General features: G+C 34.2%; 1 protein-coding gene across 1 annotated transcript in view; it reads left to right on the forward strand.

Moving 5' to 3' along the window:
• PCLO (piccolo presynaptic cytomatrix protein) overlaps window positions 1–12,405 on the forward strand; it is a 371,031-nt gene extending 358,626 nt beyond the window's left edge. The window contains exons 23-25 of the mRNA XM_037066144.1: window positions 8,085–8,219; window positions 8,657–8,802; window positions 10,680–12,405. Coding sequence (XP_036922039.1) covers window positions 8,085–8,219; window positions 8,657–8,802; window positions 10,680–10,820 — 422 coding nt within the window. The 3' untranslated portion in view covers window positions 10,821–12,405. The remainder of the gene's footprint in view (window positions 1–8,084; window positions 8,220–8,656; window positions 8,803–10,679) is intronic.
• Window positions 12,406–12,697: the final 292 nt, after the last annotated feature.

Raw genomic sequence — 12,697 nt, forward strand, 5'->3', positions numbered from 1 at the left:
CCTGAATAATCCTTTTATTCTGATAATGTTTTAATAAATATTTTAAGTGACTATCTCTATGAATGCAGCAATAGTTTAAGAACATTTTCATAGGGAGATACCAGGTGTTCATATGAGAAGAGAGCTCTACTTGGACCACTTAAAAATTTGGAAGTTACTTGGAACACCCAAGCCCTTGTTCTCTCATCTAAAATGGGGCTCATACCACCATTATTTCTTGTTGTGAAAGCTTGATTATGTTTTGTTAATTGTAATATTTTAAAAAATATTCCTTTCTAAAAATATAACTCAGATACATGAATATATAGATATAGGTATGTATATAAAATATACATAAGCTTTTTTTCTGAGAAAACTAAAAGTGGAAAGAGCACTGAATATCTTAATGAAGAAAAAGCACCAGAGAATATGGAAAAGAAAACTGTGGAAGATAAAAATAGGCAATTTTACAATTATCCTTAGTTGAAGCATTTTAGCTAGCCAAAGAGATAGACACAGCATTTTTTAAAATGGAATTAAATTATTCATGTTTTTTGTCAAAAATGATTACCTATATTGTTTTTAACTTACTGAAGAGTGTGTATGAATAAAAATAAAGGAATAGTTTCATTTCAAGAAATACAGGGGTGGGCAAATGTAGGTTTACAGTTGTTTGTACAGATAATAATACAATAATAAACTCTGTGTTTTGAGTACTGACAACTATAAGCTTACTTTGGCCCACCTTGTATTTGAATTATATTAGTTTATTAAAGGTCTCACTAAGTTTAAGAAACAGAAATTTATTGATTTAAGACTGAGAATCAAAGAGGTTGTGTAATTATGATTTTTAGTACTATACTTCAATTTTGAACTTTATTGATTAATTATCTTCTTTAAAAGATCAGTACTCTTACACTTTTTAACACTTTCATTTTTCATTATTTTATTGGTTGCCTGGCTCTCTTTCTCAAGTTTTCCCTTCCTCCTTTCCTTCCTTCTTTCTTTCCTACCACTCATTACTATATCCTTTATATTCTCTGCTATACTCTTTTAAACATTTTAGAAAGGCTTTCTGTTTCTTCTCCCCAGTGTACTCTTCCAGGGGACTTATTTCTTTCCCTGAACCCTTTAAGAATGTTTTCTGTACCCTTGAAGCAGTTTATTTTATATTTTATAATTTTTATTTAACTCTTGTTCAAGTACAGTTTTCTTTCTTGTATTCCCAGCCCTGCCCCCTCCCGGTGCTCCCCACCTCCCTCCCATCTCCGCCCCCCACCTTAGTTATTGTCCATGTGTCCTTTATACTTGTTCATGTGAGTCCTCCCCCTTTTCCCCTGTGATTCTCTCCCCTCTCTCCTCTGGACCCTGTCAGCACATTCTGTATTTCGGTGTCTTAGGTTACATTTTGCTTGCTTGTTTGTTTTGTTGTTTAGATTCCTGATAAAGGTGATATCATATGGTATTTGTCTTTCACCACTTGGCTTATTTCACTCAGCATAATGCTTTCCAGTTCCATCCATGATGTTGCAAAGGGTAGGAGCTCCTTCTTCCTTTCTGCAGCATAGAATTCCATTGTGTAAATGTGCCATAGTTTTTTGATCCAGTCATTGACCAATGGACATCTAGGTTGCTTCCAACTCTTGGCTATTGTAAATTGTGCTCCTGTGAACATTGGGGTGCATAGGTTCTTTTGGATTGGTGCTTCAGGGTTCTTAGGATATACTCCTAAGAGTGGAATTGCTGGGTCAAAAAGCATGTGCATTTTTAGTTTTCTTAAAAAATTCCATACTGTTTTCCATAGTGATTGTACCAGTCTGCAATCCCACCAACAGTGAACTAGGGTCCCCTTTTCCCCACAACCTCTCCAACACTTGTTGTTTGTTTCTTTGTTTATGGTAGCCATTCTGACTGGTGTTAAGTGGTATCTCATTGTGGTTTTAATTTGCATCTCTCTGATAGCTAGTGATATTGAGCATCCTTTCATGTGTCTCTGGATCCTCTGCATGTCCTCCTTGGAAAAGTGTTCAAGTCCTTTGCCCATTTTTTAATTGGGTTGCTCGTCTTCTTTGAGTGGAGTCGTGTGAGTTCTTTGTATATTTTGGAGATTAAACCTTTGTCTGAGGTGTCATTGGCAAATATGTTTTCCCAAACTGTTGCTTCTCTTTTTATCTTGATACTGTTTTCCTTAGCCATGCAGAAGCTTTTAATTTTGATGAGATCCCATTTGTTTATTCTCTCCTTTATGTCCCTTGCTCTAGGGGATGTATCAGTAAAAATATTGCTGCATGGAATTCAATATAGTATTGGAAGTTCTAGCCACAGCAATCAGACAAGAAAAGGAAATAACAGGCATCCAAATCGGAAAGGAGGAAACAAAACTGTCATTGTTTGCAGATGACATGATAGTGTTCATGGAAAAGCCTATAGCCTCTACCAAAAAACTGCTCGAACTAATAAATGAATTTGGCAAAACAGCGGGATACAAAGTCAATATCCAGAAATCAAAGGCATTTTTGTATACCAACAGTGAAACAGTAGAAGCAGAAATCAAGAAAAAAATCCCATTTGATATAGCAAAAACAAAAATAAAATACCTGGGAATAAACCTAACCAAGGAAGTAAAAGACCTGAATGCAGAAAACTACACTACACTGAAGAAAGAAATCAAGGAAGACACAAACAAATGGAAACATACACCGTGTTCATGGATTGGAAGAATTAACATTATCAAAATGTCCATACTACCCAAAGCAATTTACAGATTTAATGCAAAACCTATTAAAGTGCCAATGGCATATTTCACAGACATAGAACAAACTCTTCAAAAATTTATATGGAACCATAAAAGACCCCGAATAGTAGCTGCAATTTTGAGAAAGAAGAACAAAGTAGGAGGGATTACAATACCTGATATCAAACTGTATTACAGGGCCACTGTAATCAAAACAGCCTGGTACTGGCAGAAAAACAGGCACATAGACCAATGGAATAGAACAGAGAGCCCAGAAATAAACCCAAATCTCTACAGTCAATTAGTATTCGATAAAGGGGGCAATAACATAAAATGGAGTAAATATAGCCTCTTCAACAAATGGTGTAGGGAGAACTGGACAGCTGCTTGCAAAAAAAAATGAAACTTGAGCATCAACTTACACCATACACCAAAATATATTCAAGGTGGATAAAAGAATTAAATATAAGCCCTGAAACCATTAAAGCCCCTGAAGCAGTTTAAATGGTACATATCAGCGTTTTGACATACCAACATATCCAGGAATATAGGATGCTCTTTTGATCCAAAGATTTATTCTTCGCTATTTCAGAGAAATATTATATTTTAAATAAAATGTTATTTTTTGCTCTCTTGAATTTACTTTTTCTGGGCAACCAGTTATAATTGGATCATATTTTTTCAGTTCTGCGTATCTGTCACTGTTCTCAAACTTCTTTTCTCCATTTTCCTCTCTGTATCATCCTAAGCTTTTCTTTCCTTTATGTCAATAATGTTGCTTTCTATCTTATGTAAATTTGTGTTTTAGCTCTGTAACCCCAAACTTTATTTATTATTTTGTCATCTCACTTTTGATCTATGCCCTCTGTAACTCTTCCTGTTCTTTCTATTCTAAAATGGTAGGTATGTGCCATATTATAGCACAAATATCTTGTTGTTTATTGATGTTTATTCTTTTAATACGACCAAAGTTTAAGTGTCAGGACACCAGGAGGCCTGGAGACTGGTGGGAGCATATTTCTACTGTCCATTTACTCCCTATCCCAAACCAGATTACAAAACATCATCATGTGCCTGCCCTCTATGTGTGTATTGCCTTTTTTGATTGAATGGCTCAAGCAGATCTGGAGTTTCTGCCCACCATTTGGAGACAGCAGAGAAGTTTGTATCACTATTTATGCATCTGTTTTAAATGAAAAAGCATTCTGAAACTGTGAAAAAGGGCAGACATGATTGATAGTGATGACTCACAATTAATACCTTGTCCTTTGTGGCCACCTTAGTAGGCATGCCCCTTTTTTCCTGTAGGAGAAACATTAAAGTACAATTTGGAACATTTTTTTTCAGATAGGAGAAATTTCTGAAGAACTTCACATGCATCACACCGTGGAGCATGTAAATTTAACTTTCCAAGAAAAAGCAGGCAATGTGATGACTTGAGAACTTTAATTAGCAAGTTTTTAATTCCACCTTTCCTCCCCAGTGACAAAGTGAAAGACAACAATAAATTTTTATATGCATGCTGAAGTTTCAAGACCTATAGGGAGAAGAATATAACCTGTAAAGGTGAATTTCTCCTGAAGATTTTGCCCTGCTGTCTCATTTCATCATTCTCATTAGAGGGATCAGTTCTGTCCACAACTTCTATTGGTTCCAGATTGTGGGAGTTTTTCTTGACTTCCTCCTTACCATGTTAGACTCTTTCTATCCCCCATCCCAGGTAAGGTTTGAGAGATGGAAGAGTCATTCTCTTTGCTTTTCTGTGACTTTGGAAGAAATATTGCCATTGCTGTTTCTTAGATAGATTTGTACCCTGGTTATAGGTTTTGCTCTCTCTTTTGAGACATTATTATTATTGGGTTTTTTTTGCCAGCACTCACTCCAAGTTTTTATGTCACATTCCAATGAAAAAATACTCTCAGATTTGGACTTGTTTTTCTACTTCATCGTGGAGCTCCAGGATATGGGAAGCCCTGGTTATTTTTCCTGATTCCACTGAAACGCACAAATCTTCGTGATGAGCCAGGCTGCCATTCACAAGGGTTTTAGTATGACTTTTCTCGGGCTGCATACACTCATGGCTCATCTACTTCTCTGTGATATTTCTCAAGATATTATCAATTTATCATTCTTTCCCTAACAAGATTTTGTGACATATGGTATAGTCAGGAATGCTCCTTCCTGGAATCTTTCTGCCTTTTCATTCCTAGACACCATTTTTGGAGTTTCTGGCAGGAGACTGTACCCTTTTCTTGTTTGGTTGCTACTAGTTACCACTTTCCGAATTTTACCTTTTTTCTTAGTTTCTAGATGTTAAAGAAAGGAGTGCTAAGATCTATCTTATTTTCTCATTTTTGCGTAGAAGATTGTATTCCTGTGGAGTTCTGTAAAACAAAACAGATCAATTCAAATAGGCTTGTTTATACGTATTTAGAATGATTAAGTAACCAGAACTGGATACTCAGAAGTTTGAAGAAATATATTAAATCATATATTCAGTTTCTGTCAAGAATGTGTAAACACAATGTAAGCCAACAGTATTAAGTGATGCTCATGACCTAAATGTTTATCCCAAATCACTGAGAGGAGAGTAGTGCCATAGTTAAGAAGGCACATGTCATTTCTTTTTTTTTAGTGCTTTTAAAATTATTTTATTGTTGTTCAACTACAGCTGTCTGCATTTCCCCCCACCACTCCCCCAATCCCAACTATCCCCAACTCCCACCCCTGGTACTGCCCCCACCCGTTGGTTTTGTACATCTGTCCTTTATAATTGTTCCCGAAAACCCTTCCCTGGTTTCCCTCACTATCCCCTCCCACCTACCCTCTGGTTACTGTCAGTTTGTTCTTAATTTCAATGTCTCTGGTTATATTTTGCTTTCTTGTTTGTTTTGTTGATTAGGTTCCACTTAAAGGTGAGAGCATATGGTATTTGTCTTTCACCACCTGGCTTATTTCACTTAGCATAATGCTCTCTAGTTCCATCCATGCTGTCATAAAGGGTAGGAGCTCCTTCTTTCTTTTTGATGTATAGTACTCCATCGTGTTAATTTACTAGTCTTTTGATCCACTCATTTACCAATAGGCATTTAGGTTGCCCATCATTGTCCAGCATTTGCTTATTGTAAATTGTGCTGCTATGAACATTGGGGTACATAGTTTCTTTTGGATTGGTGTTTCAGGGTTTTTAGGATATAATCTCAGCAGTGGAATTGCTGGGTCAAAAAAGCAGTTCCATTTTTACTTTTCTGAGAAAATTCCATACTGTTTTTCACAGTGGCTGCACCAGTCTGCGTTCCCACCAAGAGTGCACTAGGATTCCGTTTCCTCCACATCCTCTCCAACACTTGTTGGCCACTTGATGGCCATTCTCACCTGTGTGAAGTGCTATCTCACTGTCATTTTAATTTGCATCTCTCTGATGGCTAATGATGCTGAGCATTTTTTCATGTGTCTCTGGGCCCGTTGTATGTCCTCCTTCGAGAAGTGTCTGTTCAAGTTTTTTGCCCATTTTTTAATTAGGGTGTTTGTCTTCCTAGAGTGGACTCATGTGAGTTCTTTACATATTTTGTCTGAGGTATCTTTGGCAAATGTGTTTTCTCATACAGTTGGTTCTCTTTTCACTTTAAGGCTCTTTTCTTTAGCCATGCAGAAGCTTTTTAATTTGATGAGGTCCCATTTGTTTATGCTTTCCTTTATGTCCTTTGCTCAATAATAATACTGAGGCCACGTGTCATTGACTAAGTTCATCCTTGGTTTTCTCTATTTTGTTGATATCATTTAACTTACCAGAATTTTGATTCATTATTTTTTCTACTATTTTCTGTCTTCTACTTCATTAATTTCAATGTCTATCTTTATGATTACCTTCCTTGTTCTGTTTTTCATCCTTTTTTTGTTTGTTTTACTTTCTTATTCTTTTTTTAGCTTTTGGAATTGGAAGTAAAAATTAAATTGTAATTTTAATTTTTTTGTTGATAGAGTGTTAATATGTATGCATTTTCTTTTGATCATTGCTTTAAATGAGGTAGATGTTAAAGCTATTGGTTTTCTTCTATTATTATTTTAACTCTTATAGATTCTGATATATAATGTGTTCATTATCATTATTTTTCAGAATTTTTGTGTTTTCTCATTGTATTCTGCCATTCACCCAAGACTTGTTAAAAGGTTTTTGAGTGTTTGTGATCAGACAGTGTTTGTATTAGCTTCATTATGTAGAAATTATTGTATTATATAGAAATGTATTATAATTCAATACATGGTCATTGAAACTTCAACATGCATATAAATACATGTAATTCAATACACAATCAACTTTATAGTTCTATATGTAATTGAGAAACAGATATATTTTTCTGTTATCAAGGTGTAGTATTTAGTATATATTTTTGAGATCTGCTTTATTTTGATTATGAAGTCTCAATATTCTATGTCTTTTCTTATTTTAGTCTACATAGCCTGTCTTGTACTATAAAGTGTCAAAGCATGGTTTCAGACACTTTCTCTCTTTTAACTATACATTTATGGATGAAAATGTTTCATTAATGAATTTGTTTTAATAGACATAAAAACCATAAAACCAATAGGTATGTGTGTTTTGCCTCACCATTGGATCCATTTTTCCTAACAGAGTGTCTTATCACAGAGTGGGGTGGGAAATACAAGATTTGTTGGTAAATGAATAACTGGGTGAATACATAAATTGGTAGAAGAAAGAGTAAATGCATAAAGAACATGACCTACCATGCATAAGTTCTTCAATAATATAAAGATCCAAGATAAACATTGGAGAGAAATACATTGAATTCATTTAAATTATTCATTGTATTTCTCCTTGTGCAGTTTTACTCCTACATGTTTTTCTTCACTATGTTTTTTACAAAGGCGACAGGAAGTAGAAATAACACACGATGATATTTAGCTGTGTTAACAAGTGCTCTTGAGCAAGTCTGGTAATGAGCAATTACTGGCAAATGACTTCTTGCATATTCTATGACTTTCATTCCTATAAATTATATTAGAATTCCATTATTTTTGTGTATTTCTGTCTTCCTATAGTCTCATCTATTACCTCTTTTGGCCTAAAAATCTCTAGTTGAGTAATAATTTATCTACTTGCATGTCCTCTATACCTCCTTTTTTAGTATCTTATCGTACTTTACATACTTTGCTGTGGGTATATAACTTACTAGTCTCCCATGAGACCTTTCATTCCTTATGTGCTTTGACCATATTTTATTCATCTGTGTATCCACAGGAAGCACTAACACCTGATAAACACTCAGTGAATTATTCTATGAATGGATTTTTTCATTAAACATTTAATACGTGTTATGTATATTTCTTAACAATTTTATAATATTTCCAGTTAAAACTCAGGTAATGGGAGAAATCAAGGTCGCATTGAAGAAGGAAATGAAGACAGATGGTGAACAACTGATAGTTGAAATTCTCCAATGCAGAAATATAACCTACAAATTTAAATCTCCTGATCATCTACCAGGTATCTGATTTTATTTATTTATTTATTATTTTTTAATTTTTTATTGTTGTTCAAGTACAATTGTCTTCATTTCCACCCCCTCACTCCCCCTGATAATGAGCAATATAATATATCTAGGAATTATTTAAGAATATGTCCTAAATATTTTGGAAAATGTGAACTAAAATTTGGACTGTACATCAAATATATCTGAAAACTGTGAAATAAGAATTAATCTCTGTCACAAAGAATACGTTGATATTTTAATAGTTTTTAGCCAAATTTTTTCTAAGATACTTTGTATATCTTTTAATCCTTTTATGTCATCGGAAACAAATTGAACACCATCTGCTGGCTTTGTATAAATTGTAAGAGAGCTCTCAGTATACAATTACAATGCTTTCAATAGGACATTGTGTGGTTAATGAACACTTTACAAGCTGAATTCTTATTTTCAGATTTATATGTGAAAATATATGTGATGAACATTTCTACTCAAAAAAAGGTAATCAAGAAAAAAACGAGAGTATGTAGACATGATCGAGAGCCTTCATTCAATGAAACTTTCAGATTCAGCCTAAGTCCTGCTGGACATTCTCTGCAGGTAATTCTGTATTACACAGTTTCTGTTCAAACATTTGTATTCACACAGTATTTATTTTTCATTCAATTATTTAATATTTATAAACTGATTATATACTATGTTACATTTCATGGATTAATTAATTTTTAGAGGAATCTTCCCAGGGGCCCTTTAGGATTTCACAGGCAACTCACTCTATTCAATTAGCTACCAAGTCTGTTCTACCCTGTCAGTTTATTTCCTGGAGAATTATTTTCATGCTCAATGCTATTAATCTTCTTTGGGTTCTCATCTTTGTTACTCAAATCTTTTAGCACTATACCTGGCCTCCTGGCCATCAATGTTTTACCCTTTTAATTTATTTCATCATACTGACAATAGATGTATCTTTTTAAAACACTGGCTAGGTTATATTAAAACCCCTGATTCACTTACATTACCCTCTATGGTGAGCTCTAACTGTATGGATTGAATCACATCATCTTGTACACCTTTCCACACACTCTGTATTTCAGTTACAGCAGAATCTTTTCAAATCAGATTAAGCCTCCAATCTCTTGCTCCTATTTTCCTCTGCCTCACTAAGCTCTTCTCCATCTCTCTTCACCCAGCACAGTATTCCACATCTTTTAATGAAAACTCAGCCCTTTAATGGTGAGCTTTGATGTAGTTCAACATGCCTTATTTATATAATATTTTGCTTACCTTGTTAAGCAATGAATCCCAATCTGTTTTGTGCAATAATTTATAGACTTTCCTGTCATTGCTTGTATTCTATTGGCTTCTCTAGCACAAGTCTGATGTTCAGACTTTGTTCCAAAGTCTATTATGATGATTGTAAATATTGTGTCTTCGGTAGATGTAGAGATAAAGAATAAAACAGGGAAAAGAAGGAGGGAGGAAAGTGATGATAAATATGGGAAGAGAAGACCATGGTGCTGGCACTTCAAATAAAGGCCTGCAGTAGGGATGAATAGAAGAGATATTGCAAAGCAAAAACTACATTGAGAGAATTAACTTACATTATAGAGTGAAAAAGGTTAAAAAAGTTAAAGGGGACTCTGCAGGCTGTGTGGCAAAAATATCACATTTACAGAGATTGAGTAGTTAGTGAACTGAAAGATCACGAATTTGTTGCAGTGTGATAAATTTGACAAGATAGGAAGGATCCAAGTAAAAATATACAGTACCATTCGAAATACCAAAACCAGAGGCCAAAAAGATAGTCATAATCAGAAATGTAGATTATGAAGTCAGAAGCATAAGAACAAAATCAAGGCAGGAGTAACAAGAATTCTGATAGGAGAGAGAGAGAATTAGTAATTAGCTTTATTTAATGTTCTTTATCCTCCCTTCATGTGAGATCTAAAAGAATAAAAACCCTTGATTCTGAGATCCTATTAAATTTCAACTAATAAATGTGTCCCACACATGACAAAAAACCATTCTGGAAATGCATCCTATAGTAAAATCACCAGTAAATTCAATGCCAGATAAAATCATTGTTATGTTCTATTTTTCTTGTGCACTCACTTATTTACTCAGTACTAGTAAAAATGTACCTAGGAAAGTTTGTGTATGTGTGTGTATATGTGTGTGTGAAACTTCCCATCAGTTTAAGCATAAACCTGGTTAGAACTGGTGGGGAATACATGTCTGATCTAGAATTCTCATACCCTTCAGCATGTGTCTTTTCCTCTGGGAAATGTTGATGTGAATTAATTAATAATATGCAAGTCTTTTGAGGACATTCTTGTTATGAGCTCACTCGTAAGTATGCCTGCTATTATATCTCACCCTCACCCTTCCTTGTTTGTATTTTATCTTTGATGATAAAATGTCCTTAAAAGAGTTTGAAAGTATATACATGTATATATAATTTTGGCTCTTTTTTCTAGATTTTACTTTTCTCCAATGGAGGGAAATTTATGAAAAAGACCTTGATTGGTGAAGCCTGTATCTGGCTTGACAAAGTGGATCTCAGAAAAAGAATGGTCAACTGGCACAAACTTATGGTCAGTGCTACGCAAACTCACTGAAGTGTGTCTGCTCAGGGTGTAGAAACCACACTATGTGATCTCCGATGAACACTATAGTTGGATACTATTGTACTAAGCTGTGTTTTCTGGGGTAAACCCGAGAGGAGGAGCAACAGGCAAAAATATACTTAAAGCCTTGTGAATGTGTTGTGGAACCCAGAAACAAATGCAAATGAACAAGTTTCATGTATAGAAGGCCAAAAAAAAAAAAAAGGAACTCTGAGACCTTGGATTTCTTGCAGCTGTCAAGAAAAACAGTGAGAAAAATGTTGATTACTTAAGGCAAAAATCTTTGAACAGAGTTGAGAGAGCTAAAGGCAGCATGCAAGGATTAAAATGGTTTCTAATGCAAACAAAAGTAATTTTTTATGCAAAAAGAAACTTGGTGGAAAGGAAAGAACTGATGTAACAAATCTGTTTGCGAAAGTTCAAAATCGTTTTTCTTCATCTTATCTTCTCAGACAACTTACTATTTTTAGATTCTTACATATGATACACCTACAATATGTGTCCAAGAATAGAAGTAAAGTAGTGTGGTCATAGGAAAAAGAAAACTGAAAATGTAGAAATTATGGCTTTTAGACCATACTGTATAAATTTTTGCTGTCTAAATGTTACAAGGATGAATGATACTAATTTTGAAATCCACGTTGTAAAAGCACATTTGTACAATTTGAAATAATGTAGAATGAAGATAATACTAAGTAGAAATGGTATTACATTTATGTAGAAATAAAGCCAGGACTGGTAAAGATAATATTGCACCACAAAATATTGGAACCCTGGTTGAAAACAAAATCTTCGTAACTTACCCTTATACCATGACATTTGAAATCTACATACTGAAGGACACAGATTAAATTGGTATGTTCTAGCAAGCGTGGTAATTCTCTCTTTGTGGAATTGCAAATGAATGTATTATCCCACATATTTCATTTATTTTAAGTGATATATTGACAGAGTGAAAATTCTTCCTCTGGCAAACAAGACATAGTAATCTGTGGCATTCCTGAATTAAACTGGTGTCATTTTCTACTCTTTCATATTTTTTTCCTGAGCACATTGATTGGCTGTTTAATGAAAACCCTGACATTACTCAAATTCTTTGCTCCATTTTCCTCCTTTAGTAACAATATCACAGTGATCAGGTTCATCCATGTTGGGAAAATATGGAAAAAGTCCACATCATATTGAGGTTAAAATATAATTTGCACTATTTTAACTACGCAGAATAAAAGGACCAGTGTCTAAGTCATTAAAACGAGTCATCCTCCTTTCCATCAACCAACATTAACAAAGGAAGTAACAAGAAATTGCAGGAAACACACTCAACTGCGATGAAAAAGCCTGGCTTCGGGTCTTGGTTCTGCCACTGGCTAACTGTCTCCTTGCACATATCACTTGAACTCATGTTCCCCAGTATTCTTATTTGTAGGATAAAAATATTATATATTCCTAGCCTTCCTAATGGGATGTTGGGAGATCAAACTTAATTGATCTATGAGATAAAATGAAAGCACATTTTCCAAGTATAGTTTTATACACATAAATGAAGAATTATTACACGGTTCTTTTATTTTTTGAATTTTATATGCAAAAAAGCATACTGCTAACCACTGGCACATATTAACATGAACAAGAGCTGTACATTAGCTCCAAAACTAATTTTTCTTTAAAATATAAATTTTTGTTCAACCTGAAAGAATACATAAAAATTATTTTAAAATTGGGTTATTATAAATTAAATAAATTATACTGATTTTACCCTATTCTCATACGCTACCCCCCAACAATTAATTAAATGTTACTCAGAGCATTCAGAATTCAAAACCTACTTCTTTATTGAAGGGTAAGATTTTAGTAGGTTTAGAGAAATC

Source organism: Sturnira hondurensis, unplaced genomic scaffold (genome assembly GCF_014824575.4).
Source record: "Sturnira hondurensis isolate 20B ecotype Veracruz unplaced genomic scaffold, ASM1482457v3 Scaffold0016462, whole genome shotgun sequence".
In the NCBI taxonomy this organism is placed as follows: Eukaryota; Metazoa; Chordata; class Mammalia; order Chiroptera; family Phyllostomidae; genus Sturnira; species Sturnira hondurensis.